This window comes from Ciconia boyciana, chromosome 8 (genome assembly GCF_034638445.1).
Source record: "Ciconia boyciana chromosome 8, ASM3463844v1, whole genome shotgun sequence".
Classification (NCBI taxonomy): Eukaryota; Metazoa; Chordata; class Aves; order Ciconiiformes; family Ciconiidae; genus Ciconia; species Ciconia boyciana.
The window spans coordinates 9,970,833-9,995,726 of record NC_132941.1 but is presented as its reverse complement, the minus strand read 5'-3'; the positions used below and the strand labels follow the sequence as shown (position 1 = coordinate 9,995,726).

The 24,894-nt window shown below is 39.4% G+C and overlaps 1 protein-coding gene across 15 annotated transcripts in view; it reads right to left on the bottom strand.

The window, feature by feature from the left end:
* Nucleotides 1-24,894, bottom strand: part of ARNT2 (aryl hydrocarbon receptor nuclear translocator 2) — a 165,007-nt gene that overhangs the window by 81,238 nt on the left and 58,875 nt on the right. For all 15 annotated transcript variants that reach the window (XR_012043711.1, XR_012043712.1, XR_012043713.1 and 12 more), the window contains 7 exons: nt 22,336-22,438; nt 20,262-20,327; nt 19,711-19,796; nt 10,598-10,674; nt 8,336-8,470; nt 7,379-7,453; nt 3,107-3,258 (listed from right to left, as the gene is read on the bottom strand). Coding sequence is in view for 8 of the 15 variants with exons in the window: in XM_072869357.1 (XP_072725458.1) it covers nt 3,107-3,258; nt 7,379-7,453; nt 8,336-8,470; nt 10,598-10,674; nt 19,711-19,796; nt 20,262-20,327; nt 22,336-22,438 (694 nt within the window). In the remaining 7 variants the exon portion in view is untranslated. The remainder of the gene's footprint in view (nt 1-3,106; nt 3,259-7,378; nt 7,454-8,335; nt 8,471-10,597; nt 10,675-19,710; nt 19,797-20,261; nt 20,328-22,335; nt 22,439-24,894) is intronic.

The window sequence follows — 24,894 nt, the reverse complement described above, 5'->3', positions numbered from 1 at the left end:
ATGGCATGGGGACCATAAGAAAGTAAGTTTTTAGCACCACTACCATAGACTGGAATTTTATCAGAATAGTTGATCTCTTTAGTATTTTGGCCCATGAGAATCTGAAACAGAAAGCATCTCTCCCACAGGCATGGGCTGATTCATCTGACAGGCTGCCTCCAGCAGTGAGCTATGCCAGCTCACTCCGAGACAGGAATTTTGAGACTCAGGAGACTGTAGGATTCATAAATGCATGCAGTGCAACATAGGACTTTGGGGCTTACAAAAATAAAACATCAAAATTACCATAAAGGTCAGAAAAATATCTTTCTTCTATATATACAAAGACTTTTATATAGTTTTATCATCACCATGACAGATTATTTTATTCAAACGCTGTTCTATGTGTATGTTAAATAAACATTGATCACAATAATTATTTCTTTTTGGATATCGAACAGTCCCAACTACACAGGAACATGTGGTCAAACGGGGGAAGTCATCTTTTCAGCCGAACCCAGTACAAATGCTAAACATTAAATGCTTCATTTCTCCAGGAAGTTTCCCTTGGATGACTACACCCAAGTGAAACTGAGAGAAGTTTTCTTTTCTTTTTTTGCAAGGAACTAAGTGAACATTTGAACCTAATGTTTCGTTACCCTTCTGCATGAAAAGCAAGTTTGAAAAGTTGACTGTTTGAAGCTCCAAAGGAGTATCTTTAGGGAAAAAAAAAAAAAAAGAAAAGAAAAAACCCAAAACAAACAAACCAAACCAACAAAAGAAAAAAAATAATCAATTAATCCCTCCACAACTGGAACCATCACTGCCCTCTACAGTCTTATGGGAAAACGCTGTTCACTGACCAATGCAAAATAAGAGCTATTCTGTTAACAGACAGACACACAGACATACATACTGTGGCTTTAAACTATCCTAAGTTAAAAACTGATTTAAACCTAGAACTTTTGGCTACATTGTCTTTACAACTTCGTGGTGAATTTTTAAATGCCTCAAACCTGTATCTTATGGTGCTGGGTAGGTTATCACAGCGATAGACAAATCAGAATTTGTTTCTGTGCAGAACTGCCTACAACTGCGCAGTGGAAGGCACCCCTGCTTGGTCTCCATGTGAAGCACTTTGCTGGACCTAGACCATCTGACACTTCCACCAACACGTAAAGACGGCCACATACACTGGGGTCGGTGCCAAACATCTAGCCTCAGCAGGAGCTGAATGAGGAGGCGGAAATCAACAGTTACCATGACGTACAACTCCACAAGGCATCTAGGAAATCTGAAGTCAAAACATGACCCCAAACGTGCAAAAAAAAACCCCTAAATCCAGAAACAGGCAGGAACAGCAGTACATTACAGTAAGTCCTCTTTGGAAATCTGTCTGAGAAGTGGGAGAGAACAGGGAAAAACAGAAAACAGTTTGAATAATGCATTCTTTCTCCTATTCAAAAGCAGACATATAATGGGTTGTATCTTGCCATAAGACTAGAACATTTTCTGCATGACAGGAGAGAGGCAACACCCTCTGTCAAAGTAGCAGTAGGCAACTTCCATATTAGGTCAATGTTTCTGGGTTGTTATTCAAACCTAGCAAGAGAGATATAATAAGAGCCAGAAGCTGGCACAGTCCTATTCATCACAGTAAGTGCTGCGATGCCAAGCAGAACAGTATAGTGGAGGATCGGAAAAAAACATTCCCAGAGTCAACACAACATAAGTCTATAGCCCCACTTTTTGATCTGTGGACGCTTGGGAACAAAGCACAATTAAGCCAGCCTGGGACAGATTTCAGAAGTCACTTTTTATTTTGCAGGCCTGTTTTTGCATATACAAATTATTTGGAAAAGAAATATGGGACAGCAGAAATGTGGAAATATGTATTTTGATGCACAGTGCAGACAGGGAGATATTTAGCTGTTTGATTTCAAGACACATTTGCTTGTTTTCAATGAGCTTAACTATGCAGTTGTTTAAGCCCAACTTTTTGGGTATGCAGAAAAAACAGGAAAACGATTGTGATGCTGGGTTTCAAGTGAGTGAAAGCACAGCTCTTCTAGTCCAGGTATGTGCCATGTTCAAAGGAGCAAGTCAAGGAACACCCAGAGACACTTACTAGCTTTCTAAGTTCAAATGCCAAAGCGCCAGGGGTTTGGTTTTGCAAGTGGAGCTCTCAGCATGCATCTCCACTAGTAGACTGCTCGTTCAGCATTTCCATTATACAGTTTAACAGGTTGAGTTCTTAAAACCAATAATTTCCTCTGAGCTAAAAACTTGGCAAAAAAATCTTTGGTCAGACCAGAAGCAGATTTTGTTTTAGAAATAGATTAAGTTTATATTGGAAAGAAGAAATATTTACTAAAAAACCCACACTATAAAGCAATGGCTTTATCAAGGCCAGATTAGCTTCTGCAGTTACTGGCTCAGAACTCAGATGGCTCCAAAAGCATCTCTGCTCAGTTACGCGGTGACAAACCTCCACTATGCTCCTAGGGTGACCTCCTCCTAAGAGGTCCAATGACAGATTTTTGAAAATATTAATTCAAAGACAGGATGATTTAATTTCCCTCTTAAAATAAGGGGTTGGATCTGTCCCCATACTTGGGGATATTCCACCAGATCTTACCTGAGTATCAGGAACCCTTCCCACTCAAGCCTACTAGGAAATAATATTGCCAGATTTCATAGGCTGTAAGAGTAGACACAGCTCAAGGAGAAGATGCCCAGGACTACGGAATGGTGTGATCACAATGAACATGGACATGCAATTTTCTCTTTGGCTTAGAAATCAGGCTAACCTTCCTCCAATGAGGACAGCTGGCCTGCAGCTGGAAGCTCTGCGCTAGTTTAAGGCAGCCTGGACTGAGATCAATAGGCTTGACTAATGACATAACAGATAAGTAACATTTCTCCCCCAGTGCAGCCAGGCCCTGGAAACATTGCAGGATAATGACACAGAGAAACAGCTACACCGTGAGATCTCATGATGCAGAAAAACCCTGTTACAGACTGTACTGTTACAGAGAAACAAATGTAGTTAGAAACTGGCTACAGCAAAAAGCAATGCTTAAATTCTTTCAAAACCATGTACACGAGCATCTGGAAAGGCACATACTTTACATTAGTGTTGGTGCAGATGATGTATTCAATCTCATCGGAATAAGGATTCTGAAATGTGAAGCTGCTGGTCCTGATCAGCATCCATTCCCGGTTTTTGGTACGAAAACGATACATCACAGACAGGACTTGACCTTTCAGTTTCACAACCTGCAAAACCATTTGGAAAGGTTAATAAAAGGAGATTGCTACCTGCTGTGCAAATGAAGAGTAAACAGCAGTAACTGGTGTGTTTTAAACTTGAATTACAGAAAGCTATGGACACAGCAGGGAGATTCTTAATTTGAAGAGAATAAGCAAAATCTGATTCATGTTTGCAGCTATTTCCTTCAGAATGAAACCCTCACGCTTTTTTGTATAAAATGCCATTTTCCAGCCTGCATATAAGAAGAATACAGATTCAGGACAACCAACAGGTTGTGCTGTTATCCCACGAGGGAAGCTTTAAGAAGGTTTTAATGTGGAACGCTTAGCAAGAGATTGACAGAAACCAAACTGAGTATCTTTTAAATGTTTTTATGTAAACCATAAACAAAACATTGCAGCTGAAACAAAAGCCCCCAAGAAAAAACATTTTGAGGTTGACTATCTGCTTTTCTGCTTGGGTACCTAGCTATACAATTCATATATCTGATACACCAAATCACACATCAGCATCAAAATTTAGGATAATGCTTAAGAAAGATGGCTTTTTTTAGAAACCATATATGGTTGTTTTTTCTTTTTCCCCAAACACATTATAAGACCATCTACGATGGCAAAGTGCTAACAAGAAACACTTGCTTCTGGCTTTCAAAACAAGTGAGCCAGCCTTTGAATGGAGAGAACACCAATAAGTCACTGTCCATTTTAATAGTATTAATGAAAACGGAGAGCAAATTCTTTGCTTGGACAGCCTATTTGTTTATGACTAAGCATTCAGATGTCTGGCAATACTCAGTTCAAATTCTGTCTTTGGTAGCTGAAGTTTTGTTGAAGTCAATAGTTGGGCATCAAGTAAGAAGTAAGAAGCAGCCAGCTAAAGAAGTGTGCTCAAAACAATACTTGCACACTGGCACTTTAACTGCATTTTAAGCGTTACCTAACAATCTTGGTTTAAGTTAGAAAACTTATATGGTGTCAAGTCATTCAGCTGGCACTTACCTGGACTATCTGTGTTTATTTTTTATTGCTTTTCCACCAAGCTATCTCAGGGGTGCCTCAGGGAAGGAAAGGGAAGGTCTACTGCAAATGAATGCCACATCTCGTTGTGGATTCTTAATCCTCATCCACTCAAATTTATTTTTTATTAGCTATCTGCAGCCTGTATTCTCTAAAAGTAGAAACCCCAGTATTTACCCTCTGTCTTTATCAACAAGCAACTGGATTAGGAAAAATGCTCCAATCCTGTTTTTTCCAAAGGTTTGCATTTCAAATTGATCAACTCAATACAGGATTAAATTGAAAGAATGCAAATACAAGACACAAAAAGCTTTAGCAATGCCCAGGAAAGTTCAAAATAATACTGAGGTAAATGCTGTTTGTTGTTTTTTTTTTTTAATGTTTTTGCAGTTTGAGTTCAGTGAGCGACATTCTTTTATCAGCAATCTTCTACTACCACACCCAGGGTAAAAAACACAGAGCTTGTGTAAAAGTGTGCAATCTGAATAGCATCCTACTGGATATCAAATAGCTGTATTCTGGATCCTTTGATACTAAACTCTATTTGTTGATCTTGGCCTTGAGACTATCTTATTCTGGCCTGATTTTCCCACCCTGATGAATGAACTTATCTTCCCAAGGAAGTAAAAGCTTTGAGATGGATACTGGCAATTGACCAAAAACTGCAAAACCCTCCCTCCCTCCTCTGTTATGCACCAACCTGGTTCTGATACTGTCAGCAAATTAGAAATGTCAAGTTTTCAGAGGGTCTTAGAAAAAAAGAGAGTGTATTGGAAATCACAGTTACCTTTTTAATGAAAAGATTTCTAAGGCCAAACTAACAATAATAAAACAAACTGCAGGGATCTATTGTCCTGAAGTCTGAATTAAGCAAACACTAATTCTGTAATAATATATAAAACATAGAGATTGCTGGTGGGAAAATCCTGAACTGTCTTAAAACAGTGCACACAAACAAGATAGCACAAAAAATTTCAAAGCTAATGTTTAACCTTTACTTTCTTACATTCTTTGGAAATAAAAACCACCTGGTGCGTAGCTTAACTGTTTACTTCAGTCTTTTATTACATGATTGAAATAACAGCCCCAATCACACTGCTACTGTACTGAACAAAAATATACCAAAAAAGGAATTGCCTACTAAAGAAACAGCACAATATTTTCATAGATTGGACACAGGTCGAGCGAACAGGAACTTTCACTTCTAATCTGCATTTTTTCCTGCTGTCTTTTTGTATGACCTTAAGCAAATCATGTAGGTCCTTGATCCAGCGAATCATTTATGCACATGCCTAACAGTGAGCAGTGACAGTGAAGTCCCCAGCAACTGAGTTCAGGGAGACACCAGCAGCCTCCCACAGCCTGATCTCACTCTCAGTGAACACAGTGAGGACCAAGTCATTAAGTTGAATGTTAGTTAGTCAGCCCTTCTGAGCCCTAGGCAATCACTTCAGAGATGAATGTTTGATGTGCTGTTATCCAGCAGCTCTCTGTCACTGTGTCTTGGATAAATTAGTGGAATCAATCATTTGGGCATTAGTGAAAAATGGTATATGCATTCTCGCTGCTCTTCTTGCGTCACTGATGTGATCAGGCACAAGTTCACAGAGCTGAACCAGCTGAAAGCTAGTTCCATGCAAAAGCGGTTAGTCCCTTAGCTAGCCTACCTGGCAAGTCCATCTGTGCTAGTATCAGGACAGTAGGAAAGGTGGTGAGGAAGTCAGGGAGGAGAGAAGTAGTGGGAGCAGGACCTGACTCCTGGTGACAGTTAACCATCAGGTAGGTTCAGCTGCAGCATCACACCCCCAACCAAGGTTGGGCAGAGAAGATGACAGGGTGTGGTGACCTACTTCAAGCATCTAACTCTCACAGGCTCCTGCCTGTGAATCAACATCTTGAATTTAAAAGGTCTTTAGCTGCTGTTTGAATTCAGTCTGTTCAAGGGACACTGAAGTGGATGCAGAGTGCTCACACAGTCTTTTCTGCTAGCTCAGCAGTGGGGTTGATAGTGTCTGCTTGAGGGAGGGAATGGTGAGAAATAGCTCAAGAGTACTGATATCTTACATTATCTCAAACACTTCTGTAGAGACCATAACCTCAGTTTCACAACCTATTATAGGGACACAGAACAGCATTTAGTTGTTTTCCACAGAGAGGCTTTTCAAGCTCCATTTTTGCATGCCATGCCTGAATAAATAGTTGGCTATACAAATTATTTTAGAAGTCACTTCATATCCATGTTTCACAGCTGAAAATACATCTCAGCATCCAACACAAGATGGATCAACAAAACTTGGTTGAGCTATAGGCTGTTGTCAGAAAATCTGGAACCACTTAGATCATCTGAACCTCAGTAATCAGTTAAACATAGTACACCGTGCTTTCTAGTATGGTAGGGAAGGTGCTGAAAAGACCAGCAACAAGCAGAAGGCTTGGGGAAAGGACTCCAACTGTATGTTCCAGATCAATTTGAAACAATAAGCTCTACAATGGAATAAATGCCTTTGATAAGGCTAATGTAAACGTGGCCCACTGTAAAAACGAATCCAGATCAGTAACTCTTTCTGTATGTTGTATTTCTTTTGTTACTACTGTCTGTGTTTCAATTCCTAATAGGGAGAAGGGCCAAATTCTCTATTGATGTAAAGTGGTGTAACTCCATTGAAGTACAAGGCACGTCACTTATGCTAGCACAGAATTGAGGTCCTAAACAATCCAGCATTGCAAAGGAGTGTAACTACTTTCAAATCAGCAGCACACCTTGGAATGTAAATACTTTCAGTTACCACTTAACATGGTGGGATCTACACAGGCATCTCCAAAACAGCTCTAACTGTGCAGTGAACACTCATTTAACTTTTTGTAAAAAGAAAACAAAATGTATAACTAGGTGACATTTCTGAAAACACAGCAAACAGATGCTGCAGTTAAAACTACCATTTATGCAGCTTAACTGATCAGTAACTGACCAAATTGTTTTGTATCTTGCTACTCCTTCTGCATAACAGAAAAACACCTTGAAATGAAAAATAAAAGCTACTTCTCTGAGCAAAATAACAAGAATAACAACAAAAATAAATGGCAGAAGAAAAGGAGCAGGACACAGCACCTGTTGGAAACTCTCCCTCAAATGGCTTTGATCTTCAGGATGGCAGAATTCTAAAATATCTTTCCCCAGAAGATCCTAGAATAAAACATAAAGCTGTGTAAAAACCCCAGACCACAACACAAATCCACATGCAGATCTGCAACTAATCCTTGCAGACACTAGATCTACCACCCTCAATGGGACTACTCAGTCAATCAGGGATGAATCATACAAACAAGGTTTGTAGGCATCACGTCCCACATTATATTTGTACTGTTGCATAGATATATGTATTTACAAACAAATTTTATGTGATTTTTTTAATACCTGTGAAATGGTGTCTTGAAAAGACTGACATGCTCTACTACAGCTCATTTTATGGCACTAATTTTTGTAAAAACAGTTATTATAGAGCTACCTGAAGTCAAAATAAATGGGAAAAACAAATGAGCAAGAAATTATTTTTGCCTCTAAATTGCAGCTGTTGAGAGTTACCTGATGGAGAGTTGTGGTAGTCAGGAGTTCATTTACTATTCTACTCAGTTCTGTGACTAGCTTCCTATTCAGAGGAGCAGATGTAAGCCGAAAGGAAAATAGATGCCATAAGTGATGTTTGCTTACTGGTCAATAGATTGGCAGAAGTAAAGATCTACAGGACTAAAACTCTCTCCAAGCACTTTTAACTTTCTATCACACAAATGTCTTCACTGGAAAGCTGTGCAAGGTTTAAAGCATCTTGCTGTTAGAATTCTAATTGGATCTAAAAGGTATAAAAAGATACCCCACATAACAAAGGGGAAAACTGTAAATTTTAGAGGTGTGGACAGCAAAGAAAAATGAACAGCATTTAGTGCACAACATACAAATTATCTGCTACAAATATTTCATGTTTTGCCGCTTTTGTTTTTAATGCACAAATAGAATTTTCTTCATTAGCTCTAACTAGTCTCCACATTTACAGACCTGGGACTCACTGACCTGGGGCTGGTAGCCAATGACACTGATGCACCTTGGGTCGACGAAGGTGATGACTCCATCAGAGTTGTGTCTTGACAAGAACTCCGTTGGGACTGACATGCCATTCATGTCCATGCACACTGGAGAGCTGGTTACCTATGACCAATGAAGTCCACAGCATTTAGTTCACAGAACAGTAACCTTAAGTCAAATTTGATTATGTAGCTAAAGAACAAAATCTGTTGGCAGAGTGCTAACTACTGAAAGAAGTCATAAATAACAGCACAGATAAATGACACAGAAAAGCCTTTAGTCTAGTTTGCAGGGCAGATATCTCACCCCATGGCACCTACCTAGGCTTAAGAGCACAGCAGGAAAGCAAATACACCAGAATTTCCCAAGGAGGAGGGATATAGTAAGGATGTAAGTACGGCTGGATACATCTCACTTTGTGGCACCACATTAAAGTTAGGCATCTTGGTTCCTACCTTTGTCAACCAAGAATGAGAGACTTGCAGAGGACAATTCAGTCCACCCATTTTAGGATAGGAAGGTCAATCTCTAGAAGAGGCCAATTCATTATCTGTAGGCATATCCAATAGGACCAGTTCAGACTAAACACTCAACTTTCAGGTGAGATGAACCTCACCTGAAACACCCAGAGAACCTGAACAAAGTTCTCCAGAGGTTGAGGTAGGTGATACGAGGTCAGCAAGGGTGATATGTGGCTGCTCATAATGAAAAAATACAGTCCTCCTATAAATGCTCCTCAAATCTCATCAGAGAGAATGATGCATTCCCTGCTCTCTGCCTGAAATGTGCAATCAGGCCACTTCATATCCATTCATTCCTACTGGGGCTACAAATGAGACCATTGTTTTTCTTACAACTTCCAGAGCTATCTCTCTTAACAAAGTCCCAATGCAAAAAGAGCAAAATCTCTTTTTTTTTGCTGTCTTGAAGCAGATTAGCCAGTTAACTGTATGCAAGATTTCAATTTGCTGTTACAGAACAGAGTTTTTAATTTGTGCACCTTGACTCCTTTGTGATTAAACCCATCCACAGAACCTCCTCTTGCCCTCCCTCACATACCCTGCTGGCTCTTCTAACATAACAGATGTTTTGACACTCCACATGTTACTAATGTGATTTCCTCAGAAATCATCTTTCTTCAGCAGCTGTAACATATGAATCCCTGTAACTTCCTTCTCGCTTTTAGTGGAATATATTCTCCTTTATTATAAATGCATAATTAACCTAAAAAACATCATGCAATACTTTTGTAGCTCTGCCATCACAATGGAGACACACTCTGCAGAAGTGCTAACACTTGCAGTAACGTGCAGGCTGTTCACCTCAAATAAGATGGGTTTGGCACCTGTGCTCTAATGAAAGGGTCATTCTACCTTGTAAGAAGGAATGATGCCATCCTAGCAGATGGCAATGAGTGCAGGCCAACAGGAGATCATGCAGGAGGCTCAAACATGTTCTCCCATGGCAGAATTCCCAGACTGGGAAGATAAAAATCAGCCTCCCCGCTGCGGTGAAGGAGACTCACCGCAACTACTCTAGCTCCTGCTCAGAACTCTCGTCAGCAATGGACAAAGGAAGAAAATGTAAAACGTCAATTGCAACTGTCTGGACAAAAAGGAAGTAAAATTTTATTCTCACAGTTCCCTCGGCTGACATCACATCTGAATGCACACTACAACACTCACCGAAAATAAAGCTATTATTTGTGAAATGCCTCTTGACGGCCTTATCTTTACCACTTTCAGAATAACACCTGCAGTCACAGTTTCTCAAATAGTTGATTAGCCAGAGAGAAAGAACGAATGAAAGACTAGCAGGCAGCATATCACTGGCTTTGGGAGACACTTCAACCTACCATCTGCAGCACCTGTACTCCCAGCCCTGTGCACCCTAGAGAATAGCAGGTCTGTACATGCTCATGCTCCAGGAGCGTCTTTGCCGCTGTTGTTGGGTTAAATACACATATGCACCAAAATCACATTTTCATTTTGCTCTGTTGACACGTCCTAAACAAGTCCTGCCCATGGCAGGGGGGTTGGAACTAGATGATCTTTAAGGTCTCTTCCAACCCAAACCATTCTATGATTCTGTAAGTCACTGGCTGCACACCGACATCAACGCGCTTCGTATTTTGTAGGCATGTTAGAAGTTACAATCTAGTACCAGAACTTTGTGCAAATCCTTTACGACTAAACCACAACACCAATTACGCTTTCAGAAGTAGTTTGTATAAGGAAAGACTGGCATTACCTGAAGCCTTCCTATTGCCACGAGGCAATATTTACTACCTTGTCCCACATCAGCGTCTTCTTCCGGTATAGTCATTCCTAAAGTAAACGATAACAAATACTGTTATAATTAGTAAACTGGGATGAGCAGAGACGCTGCTGGCCTGGTTCTATACTATTCTAGATGCTCTAAATCACACAAAATAACTTTATTGCCTAATTAATGCATCATCCCTGGGTTCAGATCAGACGATCTTTCTCAGTTGTGCTTGATCCTACATACCTCACATGCATATACAGTACCCACGGCAGCTATTTTGGCTGCTGAAGACAAAGCAGATACAAAAATTCCATTATACACTGAGACGGACAATAACATTTCCATGAGTACTTCTCCACAGCACGTTACTGGAACCATGTGGTCACTTAATATGTTCAGTGAATGCACACTATGTTCAGTTTTCTTTGTGAATAACATATTATAATGAGCCTTAAAAACAAGGCACAGCCTAGATTTTTCATTAACTTCGTGCTCATATTTAACAGCTGGTTTTACTTTTTTCTGTAATGGACTAAATCTGGGTCATTATGTTGAAAGATTGAAAAAATGCGGATGCTTTGCTAACAGTACTTGTTTCAGTTGTGTAACAGAAGTAACTATTACAAACACAGGAATAATTTCAAAACATACATGTGTACTGACTTCCATCTCAGTGCTTCACAAATAGGAACATTCAGATTAGCTCTGTTTACTTGCTAGTTGGCTAGGCCTTTAGTTAAGGTTATTTCCCAACTCCAGTTTTGAGATACCAATTTCCTATGAAGCACTTGAAAAAACATCTTCCAAGAGTGACACTGCTGACTTATTTTAAGTGATTTGTAAACTCTTTCACAAGGCTTTTCAAGAAATTCAGTCACAACAGGCAGTGAATCATTTAAGGGGCACTTTAAAGCATTAATGAAATTAATTGCAAAGCAGCCACCAATTATGAAAGAACAGCCACTTTATTCTAAAAATTTGTAATTCCCAATTTAAGTCAATCTTTGGACAGTGCAGAGGATGACAGCATACAACTTTCTTAAATGACGCCTCTTAAAAATGACTATAAATGCTGCTGAACAAACTGAAGTAGTCTCTGAAGGAAGTTATTTTGTATCAAAATAATCTTATCTGACAATCACTTTCTAAAGAGCACTCCTCAGGTATTTTTCAGTTCCCATTGAGCTATATAATAAAATAAAATATACAATTCAAAGAAAAAACCCCATATATTTGTATAAGATATTCAAACTTTATTTGCAATGGAATTCACAGTTTTGGGGCCCTAACTTCATTTGCATCCCCTGACAGATAATGAGGATTTTATCAGGGGATCTCAAGAGCTTTACAAAGGAGGAGCATTATTGTCCCTTCTAACAAGTGGGAAATTGAGGTGCAGTACGAATTTCAATGGCACAGACTACAAGAGGTGGGCAACCCCCCCTTGTGTTCTACACAAAGATCTTACTCTCCAGAGATACAAATTTGGCCCTAAATAACTCCTTAGCTTCTAAACCTATGTGATATCCCTTGCCAAACGCTGGGATACTCCTCTGAAATGTTTTCTTAGAAGCTGTATGAGAAGATCAAGGTGGCAGTATGTGACCTTACGAGTACATTTTAAGAAATCAATCATTAAACAATTAAGTTTAAAATAACATTGGAAGGAATTGGTACATGTTATTTTTCAATTAAACATTATTTTGTGCTTCTGATAAAGGTCCTTCTGCAGGTTACTAAGGGCCCAAACTTTCACTCGAGATCCTTCACCTGATTTAGAACATCCTTGAAATGAAGACAACCTGCATTTACCCTCCCTGTGGGACTGTTCTGCACTGCCTGCAGTTTACCAGTTTATCCTTCAAGCAGTTAAAATTACAAAGCATTGTTTTCATATTTCACACACCGCTATTCCAGTCTTTTTTCTGTTACACACCAGGCAAACTACAAACAAGAGCCCAAACACAAATAAGTCCCATGCTCTGAGACACCAGCATACCACGGAGAGCATAAACCACTGACATGAAACTACAGTTAAGAGATTCATATTACAGAAGTATTTTGTTTTCCTCCCTTGCTGTGTTTACACAGTTATTTCTTCCATACAAGACTTAGTAATTAGCTAATGACAGCTCCAATAGGCAAAGGAACTGAATTTGGCTGCCTCTTGAGAAAAGGAGAGAAAATTACCCTGAAAAAGCAGCAGCAAACATGTCTACTCAAAATTGTGTCCACTTTAGACAAAATTTTGGCAGACACATAGCTGCTATCTGCTCACATACATGTGGGGTGCCTGGAAGGGTGAGCTCCCAAAACTAAACCTAGACTCCTCCACATGAGTAATTTTAATTTTAAATAGGTAGAAAATGGTTAACTGAGAATTGCGTCCAGTTTGCAGGGGATGATAATGGGAACGCAGCAATTTCACCTTACAAAGCAGTGACTAGAGGTGTGAACTGAGAGCAGGACAAATTAAATGATGCAGCAGTTCAGGATGGAGCACGAGGATGCTGACTCCGCTGCAAAAGAAATGCAGCAGTGTACAAAAACAACCACGGGAGGAAAGAAAGCACCGGAGCAACTGAAGAGCTGACCTAACACTTTGTCTGGAAGATGGCAGCAGGGCCTGCATCCCTATGGGAGATGGATGAGGAGTCTCCCACTCCTCAGTCCTGAACTCTGCACCAGGTCAAACCTGCAAGTTCAACCGTCAGCCAAAAGAGCAAATATTTTAAAAGCTGGTAGCTGAAGCAGTCACGGTTGACTGCTTGGTACAGGTGGTCTGATTTCAAAGATGGTGAGTGATTCTAGGTCCAACCACCTTCAGAGGATTTTCTTGGTGGATGTCTGGTACTTCTGAGAAGTAGGCCACTTAAACACAGGGGCCTAAGTGCTGTTTTAAAGAAATAATTCTAGGCATTCTAGTTAGATAACCTTAACCAAAAGGTCCCTTTAAAATGGAGTTTCCCATTTCAGAAGGACAAATTTAAAGTATTTTCCTGTGACTTCAAAAGCTTTTTCAATCATTTCCTTAGTGGCACAGTGTATTGCAAAGGATGGCAAAGATACTCAGCTGGATGGCTTCCACTTTGGATAATCTTTTTTCTGCAGTTTTCAACAACACTTTCCTTTTTAGGAACTTGGTCCATGCTTGCTACTGCCCAAACAAACTCAAAGTAACATAAACAATCTCCAGAATTAAACCTAGCTAAGAAACACCATTTCTGATGTCACTCTGTTGGCAAGGGAGGCTGTTGTTCTAATTTTCACTTTTTTTTTTGCAAGATGGATTACATTTGGTCTGTATAACACACTGGAAAATGTATTAGTTGGGTTATCCCACAAGACAACCTATGAATAAAAAACAATCTGCCTGGAATTAATCAATATGTGACCCAGTGAATTGCTAACCCTCCCCTAAAAGTGCCAAAAGTAAAAATATGCCAAAATGATTGTCTGCTGGTCTGCAGTGTAGGTGCAATTACTGACAGCATTCCATTGAGGGAAATTGTTTTCTTTACTCTCTTGCTGATAGTTACAAAGTTTCAACTGTGGGTGAGCTTATATATGAGAAGCATTCCTAGAGAGGTATACTTTCGCTTTAGCATACTTCCTATTGAACATACTCCAATACCGGCAGGAATATAAAGATATGTGTACTGCACTTAATACCGGTTTGTCCAGCTCTTAACATAAGGTAATATTGCTCCTTAACATCACTAAGTACCATCAGTATCTCAAAAAAAAGTTGCAAAAGCCTCCAGGAAAGCAGCCATGAAACTGACCTTTAGGAGGCATCAACAAAATAAACATACATTAGTTATTCACATTCTTTACGTGTAACCCTGAGAAAGGCTTTATTTCTCAACACCAAATATATGCTCCTCTTGAATAATAAATATAGTGCTATGCTTGTTCAAGTTAATATCAACAATTTGCAAAGCTAAGCCTGCAACTGAGCATCACAAATAGAATGCTGTGCCATTAGAGGTTATATTTAATTTCCAAGTGTCCTTTATGCCAGCAAACAGTTTCCCACAGGGTAACGGCATGTGTTTGTGTGGACATAAGGAACTTTTTAGGTTTCCCAATGAGCTTCCAGTTGGCTCTAACAACAGAACAGCTTCGTTTTCTGCCTTCTTTCTCTATCCTTCTGCCCCATATTTTCTGCGAGACACAGAACAGCGCTAGTGGATTTGTGGTTTTACTTCACTACACTCAAAAATAAATTATTTATGAGTCTTTAGAATGACATAACATAAGTGTCCAGTGGTCACTAGCAATCCCTTGTTAATGCCTATCTCCATCAGAACCATTTCTGATAGTTACACATCTGTGCATGAAACGGCACTGTGTGACGCTATCTCCCATACACAACAATGGAAAAAGGCTTTCACAAAAAAAGGCTGTGGATGTTTACAGCATACCAAGGAAAAATCTTGTGAAAAATCCCAACAAAAACTAAATTGTTCTTCTTTAAAAAAAAAAAAAGCCTTAAAAGTGACAGCACTGCAAAGAATATTCAAGCAACTATTTTGTTTTGTATTGGAAGAGGGAGTACTTTGCACAAATGTCCAGATTCTGGCCAAAACTTTAAAATAACCTAACAGCTTTGGCATGCTGTGGTTAAGACGTTACCGTAAGTCTGACTTGGAAGACTAAAATGTTTCTTTTTTAAGATAAAAAACTAAGGAGAAAAAAAAAGATTTCAACATTATTTGAATTTAACATTATTCTGGGACTTTTTATTTGAAGTTTTCGAAATAAGTATCTATCTAAGCCTTTTCTTCACTATGTGTTTTTCTGCAGGTCCTGGCTTTGATTTACAGAAAACTAGCAACATCCTGACAGTTTGTATCTTCTCTCCACCAAGTATTTTCCATCAACTGTTATGGCATGAAAAAAAAACTATTATGAAAATATCATATGGACCACATAAGATTCATTTCCTTCCAGGAATGAGATGCTCAGTGGGGAAAAAAAATATAAAAAAAGCAAATCCTTGCTTAAGTTGAAAACTGAATGATCAGGAGAAGGTCAGCATTTCTCAGTTTTGTGAGTGGTTATGAACTTCAAGCATTGTCTAGGCTAAGGATCACAAGCTGCTTCACCGGGAACAGGGGGACAAAGGCTGGAATTGGTGCTCAGCCAGCTTCAAACAAGGGGTCTTTTTACCTCATTCAAAATAATCCAACACTACACTATCATTATTTAATCTAGCATACACTCCACTTAAGAAATAAACAATGTAACTGGTTGGAACATTGATCTGGAACATCTGACTCCTTTTTCCTTTGACTTCTACACAAAGTCTACCCCGATTGCTTGAGGCCAACATATAATTTATGGGGATATAAGCATGTAGGTATCATATGCCAGGTTTTGTACTTGAGCTTAGTTTTACCCTTCTCTTGCAGGCACAATGGAGGAAAATGAATGCACCATTAACAAACCCAGCCTGAACACATGCACTCCTCAAAGTGGCTCGGTCTTCTCTCTGTGTCCCGCTCACCCAGAGGCAGACACACTGTATTAGGGGAACAGCCAAATAGCTCCTTTTCCCGGTGAACACAGACAGAGCTCTGGCTGCAGCACTCCTGGCTCTCCTTTGTTAGGAAACATGGGAGAGGCAGGTGCTGCCTGCATGCTCCGAGCTCAGTTCTGTGTGGAGGACGAGGCATGATGCTTCCTGTGTTTTCTCTCTCATTTCCCAGTTGAAAAAGGGCAGTCTGCCAGTAAGTGAGCCTTCCCGCTCCATTAAGGATAAGGGGGGGGGGAGGGGGGGGGGGAAGTCAGGCTAGATGTGCAAAGTGATTTCACACTGACCACAGACCTGAGCCATAACAGAATTTTTTTTCTACTTTAGATCTCTGAAAAAAACACCCAGTCCTTAAAATATGCCACCATACTGATGCCAGCTGTCATTTGTTTACACCTGTTTAAAGTATTCGAATTACTTAAGAGATTTAGCATAGACTACTCACAGCAGCAGCACTGTCAAACCTGATAGTCTATCATGCTAATAATGATCGCAGAGCAGTTTTTGTCTTGATATTTCTGTATCAATACTGATTGTGTTATACTCAGTGTGGGACTAAAAAAAATTAACACATTGGCCACAGACAATGCAATACAACCCAGAAAAAGAAAATACCAGGTGCTAAACAAATTAGATTAAGTACAGATTAAGTGCATTTGCTAAATATTTGTTATTTCATTTAAGAAAGTATGTTTTATGTGTGGTATATTAGTTGTATAATGCACGTGCCACATTGCGTGATCTGAGAGAAACGGATATGGAGTTTACATTAGAATGTCCACTTGGCAATTGAAAAATAAATGAAAATGATCCTTTCCATCGCTGAATTTTTAAACAGCTCAATTTAGCACAAACCCATTTATTCCCAAGAATCCAGAGACAATGCAAAGGCCAAGGGCTTGCTGCTCTCTAGCTGCTTTGAGCAAAAGTAATTTTATTACAGGGTAGAAAAGCCTTAGCAAATTCAATTACTGCTGCAGTTACTTCATTTGCTTTGCAGATTATGGTTGAATTACCATTGGAAATGAGAACAAATGCAGTGATGTTGCCACTTATTTACCCGAATGTATTGGGGACCAATTCAGCCCACGGATATTCCCATTCAACTCCAACAGTCAATGGATACATGACAATCACCAACACAAAGTGGGGAAGACTGGAAGGGCAAATAAACACTCAGGAAAGAGGCTCCAATTCAATACTATATGCCCTGAAAAAGGCACTCAGGCATGACTATGATGAGTAACAATTTGGATGGTAACATAAAAGGCCATTGAAATTCCACATAAGGCTGTCAAAATCTAAAACATCCCTTAGGATTGTGCTATAGTTTGGAGGCATTAACATTGTGGAGGAGTGCTGGAATATCATAAGGGAGCACCATGTGATTTTGAGGAGTGGAGTAATAGAAATGGGATGAAATTCAACATTACTAAATGCATAAGCATGCACTTGGGGACTAATAAGAGTCATAAACTACAGCAACAGAAATGGGATGAAACTTCATATTACTAACTGAAAGATCACACAATTCAAAGCTATTTTTGCTATGAACTGGAAGATCTTGAGTTGACAACTGAGAAAAAGGCAGCCTGATATGTATATTAGGTGATTAAGGATGCCAGCAGGATGCACCATACAAAAGAGAAGTATGCCATACCGTATACTGCCAGTCAAGATAAGAAATATCATTTTCATTATTCATCACTACAGCCTCATCTGGATAAGAGTGTAGAGTTCTGGTGACCCACATTTTGAAAAGTTAAGTGAAAACGTGAACAAGCGCAGAGAAAAGACACAAGGCTAAAGAAAAGAGAATGCATTGTGAGAGTGGAGATTAGAAGTGGGCTGGTTTAACTTCGCAAAGTCAAGGCTGACAGGATATGACCTCCTTCTGGAAATGCACCAAAACACTGGAGACACACACAAAGCAGGAAAACTCCTGCCTGATTTTCAGTGCAATATAGCCTAAGAACACACTGGCATAAACTTCCCATAAACTAACAAGGACTGGAAATTAGAGAGGTTGCTAAGCATGGGAGAGCAGTGAGGTTTTGGAAGAGCTGGAGACAGGGAAAACACCTCACTAACGTAAACTGGAACTTACAACGTGATACCTGGCAACGGGGCACTCAAAGATCCAGAAGATCCTTTTCATCTCATGCTCCTGCACTGCAGTGCCTGTTCCCCTGCAGAAACGGCAACTGGAAGTCATATACTGCTGATGTTGTAACCTAGCGCCGACATGAGTTCATGCGTTTGCAGCTCTGCATCAGCAACATGCACCCCTGAAGGGTTAGATCTCTTTAAATGTCCTGTAACACGCAGCAAGCTTTTCATTCAAGCTAAGCAAGGAGCTAAAAGAAATCTCATTTGATCTGTATCTTTCTGAAGAGACGTCCCGTATATCAAGACTGAATTCAATTATGTTTGGAACTACCAACAGAAAAGTTAATCTCTTTATGGAAGAAAACAAAAACCCCTTTCATTTTCACAGAGCAATTTACACACACTGCACTCTCATTCTTTTGAGATAGAAATGAAATTGAAATGTTTTGACTCCTATAGCACACTGAAGTATATTAAATCCTATTAGCAACAAGAGGGGAGGTTTTCCTCTTCTTCCAAAGCTGCAATTCAGCAGGAAATGACAAGAAGTTCACATCTGCATGCTGGTGTCTGCACACCACCGTACAGACTTGGTGCAAACCACGTCTTAGCATTCATAATCCCCAAATAAATGTGATTTATGTTTGTGGTATATGACCGCAAAAGAGCAGGACAACTCATGGTTTGATTCATGCCAGCAGGCACTGTCATACTGCAAACAGCCTCTTCAACTACCGCAAATGCCAAGGTCAACTAATCCACTTCATGATGATGTCTAAACGAGCTCCACTGACTCCTCTTTGAATTTTTCAAAGGTAAATATTCCCATACGTAATACTGAGTTACAGTAGGTAAATGTTTTTCTCTGCACTTCAAAGCAATATGCCAAGACTTGTTTCCCAGAAAAACAGCCTCAAAACAGAACTTATCACAAAGGAAAACAGCCTCAAAACAGAACTTATCACAAAGACTGAACATCCTCTGCTAATACCACCGCTTTGAAGTGAGGACTTATGTACCTAAATTGAAATTACACATTTTCATACATAGGTGCTTGCAACTCAGTACTTAAATATAAAAGCACTAGTTGGTGTTTTCTAGAGGTACAAATGCTTTGTGTTTATGTTCTCAAAATCAGGCCATTTTTACGTCGGTTTATCAGATTGAAAACTTTTGGCCTCGGCTGCTGTAATCCCACATTACCAACAACTCCACTGCTCTCTGTGCCAATGAAATTAAGAAGGGTTTCACATGGAAAAACGGGGAGGCCCTGAGTGAGTAACAACAGCTGATTCCTCGATATTAAAAGCTTCTCAATATGAGACTGAATGAGTTACCCCACTGAAATCCAGCCTGGTGCTGTACCAGCAAAGGATCCTGAGCCAGGTTTTCAATTGTCTTGCAGGTAACGCAGTACACACCGCCTTCAAATGAGATAGATACACACCTGCTGGTGGCCAAGCCTTGATATAGCCAGTGCAATGGACAACAGCATACTGTGCTTCACCTTCTTTTACTGGGCCGAGGCCATTCCTAAATGAAAAGGAAACACAAAAATATCATGTTGATTGACATGCAGAATAGCTTTAGGTTTTTAAACAACAACTACTAATGATTTACTGATATTTGTAAGTTATGTTAGAAACAACCAACCATCAACCTAGAGTTCTGTACAATGTCAGCTCTATTACAATGCTATTCAAGCTGTACCCGTTTTCCATAGTATTTCTCTGAGAAAGATACTGAAGCTTGTTTCAGAGATGGAGCTGGTTAAGACAAAGAAGGTGAGTGACTTTCATAAGGTTTGCAAAAAGATCCAGTGACTCCGTCACAGTTGAATTTAGTGGCGAGTTCTCCTCTCCTGAGACCCAGTGCTCTTTTACGCTGTGTGCTAATGCAGATGTTTGTCCAGGTAGTACTCCTTGAGTGAGCATTAGCCCAGTGGAAAATGAGAGTGCTTATGGCAACTAATTGTTGTGATAAATTAAGTAATAGTACCTGTATCTTTTTCTCATGGTGGTTATTCTGTTCAGAGGTAAATGATCCAGAGGAGCATTTCCACACCTAAAAGTAAATTCATATTTGAAATGGCTCAAAAAATGAAGATAAATACCCAAGATGAAAATGCATTTTAAGATCTTTATTAGTATATTTAAGTAGACATTAATGGACATTTATTTCTGACAGAAGGTCCCAGATTCATGCTTTCTTAGAACTTGCTGCTTCCACAGGCTGAGCTTTTTGGGTGTGCTACAAATATTTTCTTTATTTTATATAGAAAAACAAAAGAGAATACAAAAAGATTTCCTTGCGCCCTCAAAACCTAAACACTATTTGAAATACAACTTCTAAGAGTGGCTAAAGAATAGATACACTTCAAAATACTGTAAAACAAGGGTGAAAACTAGAGAAGCATGTAAGTCAGGCATAAATAAGGTCCCCAAATATCCACACAAAACAATCTCAGTGTTCCAGTTGTTCCCCTGGACAGAGCATTTCAACTGTCATACACCAGCTACAATGCTAGTAGATATTAATCTAATGTTTGCAAGAATTGACTATTTACACTGTCAAGTAACTTTGTTTAACACTTGTTCATGTGTATTTTGTGATATTTCTAACTATGCCTAACTGTGTAATTTTAACAATCCATTTGAAGCTAAGTAAACAGTTTGAAGGGTAAAACCAGTTCATTTTCAATGGAAAAAAGAACAATAACAATGAAAGAAGTAATCACAAGGAAAGTTCACATTATTTGAGGCTCGTTCTTCCCACAAGGTTTTTTTTACTTATTACTTTTTTTTCTTTTTTTCTTTTTTTTTATACCAGTCACTGCCAAGGAGAAGGAATGAACAATTAAAATAAGACTTAGAATTACAAAAACAATGGGGCTACTGGCATGTATAAAATTACTCTCATGCACTGGAGTTTACAGAATCAGGGTGCTAGGAAATAACTGCAATCTGAAATGTTGTTTTAAAAGCTGGGAAACAACTGTAAACAGGACATTAGGCCTGGTTTTCTTTGTGTAAAAAAGTCTTCCTCACATGACCACTATGTGCAGCTTGGAGGAAGAGAAAGCAGTGTTTCAAGTGTCTCTCTGCCAAGCTGTATTTCTTTCCACCCAGTTACAGGGGGGAAAGGAGCTACAGCTTTGAAGTCTAATTTTGCAGGTATGAAGTATATAAACACCTTACAAAGGCACCCAAGCGCCGTACATTCAGCTTCCTCACATGACTGGAAGAATTCCACCACATAACTGAAGTACAGGGATCTGTTTTAATGTGTCAAATATTTTGCTTTGCATGTTTCATTCCATAACAAATTTTGCATCATCTGTTTTCAACACATATATTGGATATAGGCTGCAGATGCAATTATGTACTTTCCCCCCTAATCACACAGAGAAATTTACTGCAATAGCAACAGGCATTTTATCCCGTTAGCACTACAACAACAGAAGTGCCCGCAAGCCCTCGTCAGAAGCACTGGGCAGGCAGATCTCTTTAAAGAAGCCCAAGCAATGCAGGAGAAGTTGGAAAATTGCAAAATAAAAACCCTCTAACAATTACTCATTTATCTAGCATCAACCAGCTGACATTTGGTTAACTCATACCAGGCTTAGGTTAATTCCTACATAGCTGGCAAGTTTGCAACTGAATTCCTGTTTGTCTTCAAGATTCTTTTAGTATTATTGGTTTGCTGAAAAAATACACAGAGTTGGGCTTTCATTACACTTGCAAAAGCTTTGTTCCCAAAGTATTGATTCGAATAATTTGACTAGAAGAGACAATGGCTTACATTGCAGGGGTGAAGTTGTCACGAAGTTCTCTGGGGAAAGCATCCTACAACCCACACTGATAAAAATAACTGCAACACACAAATGAGGTGCTGTTTTGTCATTAATCATAACGGAAGACAGTTCCAAAAGCAAGCATTCTGGAAATGCTTAATGGGAGTGTGCCATTAGAGCTTCGTTTTTTAAGCAAGGTCAAATTAGTGCAACAAAATGTCTGAAGTCTAATCTGAGACAGGACTGGAACCATCACAGGAATACAAGGTAAATGCGTACCTCATCCTGCAAATGAAAGACCGCCTTGATCCCATGCACATTCTCATTGAGGACTGCTGACCCTCTTTCTTTACTGTTCCAGTCTTCAAGTCGAGGATTCGTCCTAGAAAAGCCAGGGAGAGCACTGATGTTCAGTACATAAATTTAATTCCATTTACTACAAAGAAAGATGACAATAAGTTCATAAGCTAAATGTCATTAGCCAATTTAGAGAAAAAAAAAAACTAAGAAAAAATCTTGATCTTGGTCTCATATCGGTTATGTGCTGGTTTAACTAATGATTTCAGCGAAGCTGACTCTGAGTCACAACAGTGATGGCTCTTTTTTCAGTTGGCTCAAGACCAACTTCCAAGGCAGGGTCAAATGTCTGGAGGCAGAGAAGACAACAACAGCAAGAGTAGCTTTTTGACTTGATCTGCTCATTCCACTCTTTACCAGAACTGCGGATAAAGCAACATGCATCATTTCCCTGACAGCTGCTCCTCTTTCCCTGTGCTCTTGTGCCTATCCAGAATGCTCTCACCATAACACCACCTCACATATTCAGGGCTGCAGTGATAGTGAGGAATACATACAACTAAGCTTTTCTCCTCGGCGATGAGACACAGGATATGTCACAGCAGCACTTGTGGTGGGGTCCTTTCAGAGTTGATCAAAACCTGACATGTCAGCATATTTTTAAAGTTAATTTTCAGCCGGATCAGTGAGATGATCTGACTCACCACATGGCAACATGAGTCTATGCAAGGTCCGTGGCTGGACCCTGCTGATCAGCATAAGCTGACTACAAATCTCAGAACCTTACCCCACAGACACAGCATTGAAAAGGGATGACAACAACCAAGTCATCTCAAGAGAGGACAGGACAGAAGGAGCACTGAGCTGATGCTCCTACAGTAAGCTGGGGGAGGTCTTTATTAAAAAGCAAAGGTAGCAAGGCAGTAACAGATTAACCTTTCCATTCTCCTGATACAAAACAGAAGGCAGCGATTACTAAAGATAGGTTCAGATCAGTGATGGCAGGGTACAGGGTATCACCTAGAAACCTATTGTTTATCACCAAAGAACTAACAGAATGGACTTTTGCATCTACAGCTCAATTGCTAACAGATGACTATAAAATCTTGCACATTAGTAACACAGACTAGAAATTAATCACTGGCTCAGATCCACAATGCTTCAGAGCTGGATACAGCCGCAAGTGTGACAGTGGGCAGGAGAAATGCAGTGGAACAGCTGCTAGACAGTTAAATGACAGCCACCAGTGCTGATGACACATGGCCATGAGCAAACCTACGTGGTTAAGGTGGGTATCTTTCAATAACTGAAACTATATAAGCCTAAGCCTTTACTATTATATAACTAGCTAAGTTTACAGCAATATAAGATACCATACTCCATCTGTACTAAACTGAAGAAATCATGCAGAATACATTCAAAGTCTCCCTCACCAGATTTACTTAAAAGTCTCTGTCCAAAAATTAAGTTCTGAAATAATCCTACTGCCAAACAATAATTTCAGCATTACTTTAACTGAAAATATTTACCCCATCCATTACTGGGAATAAAATCACTACAAAACAGTTTAAAGATCAGTATTTTAGGTAAGGAACTAGGCAGTAGCATTTTATTCTTAAGGTATACTAAAGATAACTACTTCTGGAGGAAAGCCATCCTTGTCGACAGAAGGTCAGACTGTGTCATTTGGTGTGTCTCCAAGGTATATGTCAGATGGTTAAGACATTAGCAAGCCTGGGAGCAATTCCTGAAGATGCTTCAATTCAGAGCACTGGGCTATATATTATTACAGATGTATGATTCAGGTGTGAGCTGGGAAAAATCATACGACCATATTTCCCAGCTCAGTTACACTGACCCTATGATGTAGGATGGATCTGAGGTTCAAACACACTTTCCTTCCCTGCATCAGAGAGTTTGTCTCCCTGTCTCATTTTCTATATCCAAAGCCACAGTCTATTTCCCCATCCCCTCAACTAATCACACAATTTAAAGAAATAAAATATCATTAGGCAGGAGACAAACTGACTCACAATGAAGGCAATACATGACGAAGAAATAAAGACAGAATATATGTGCAGGACCCAATGGCTGTCCATATGAGCATACAAGCCAAATCAAATCATTAAAAGCATTTTTCTCTTTCAACACAATAACTTTGTCATACACATAAACAAAAGAAGAGTTTCTGTGCACTTTTTTTTTCCATTCCAATACAAATTCTTGAAATGACACTAACAATCAAAAAGCAGTGACAATAAATGTAACTCAAACAGCTAATAGAAATGTCTCAGTTTTTATCATCCAAGAGCATCTATAAAAATAAGTATACTTTACAATTACGTGGCCACTAAGCCTAAAATTGCTGACATATTCCTTTGGCATGCCTGGAACTCCTGACAACAAAAGTCATAGTTTTTAAATTTAGCTTTTTGTTTGGCAATATCTTAGAAATATGTACCAGATAACAAATAGTAGTCTAAATTTTGCCCTGACTTACAAAATCACTGCAGGGGGTATGTAAGGGTATGAGTCAGAGAA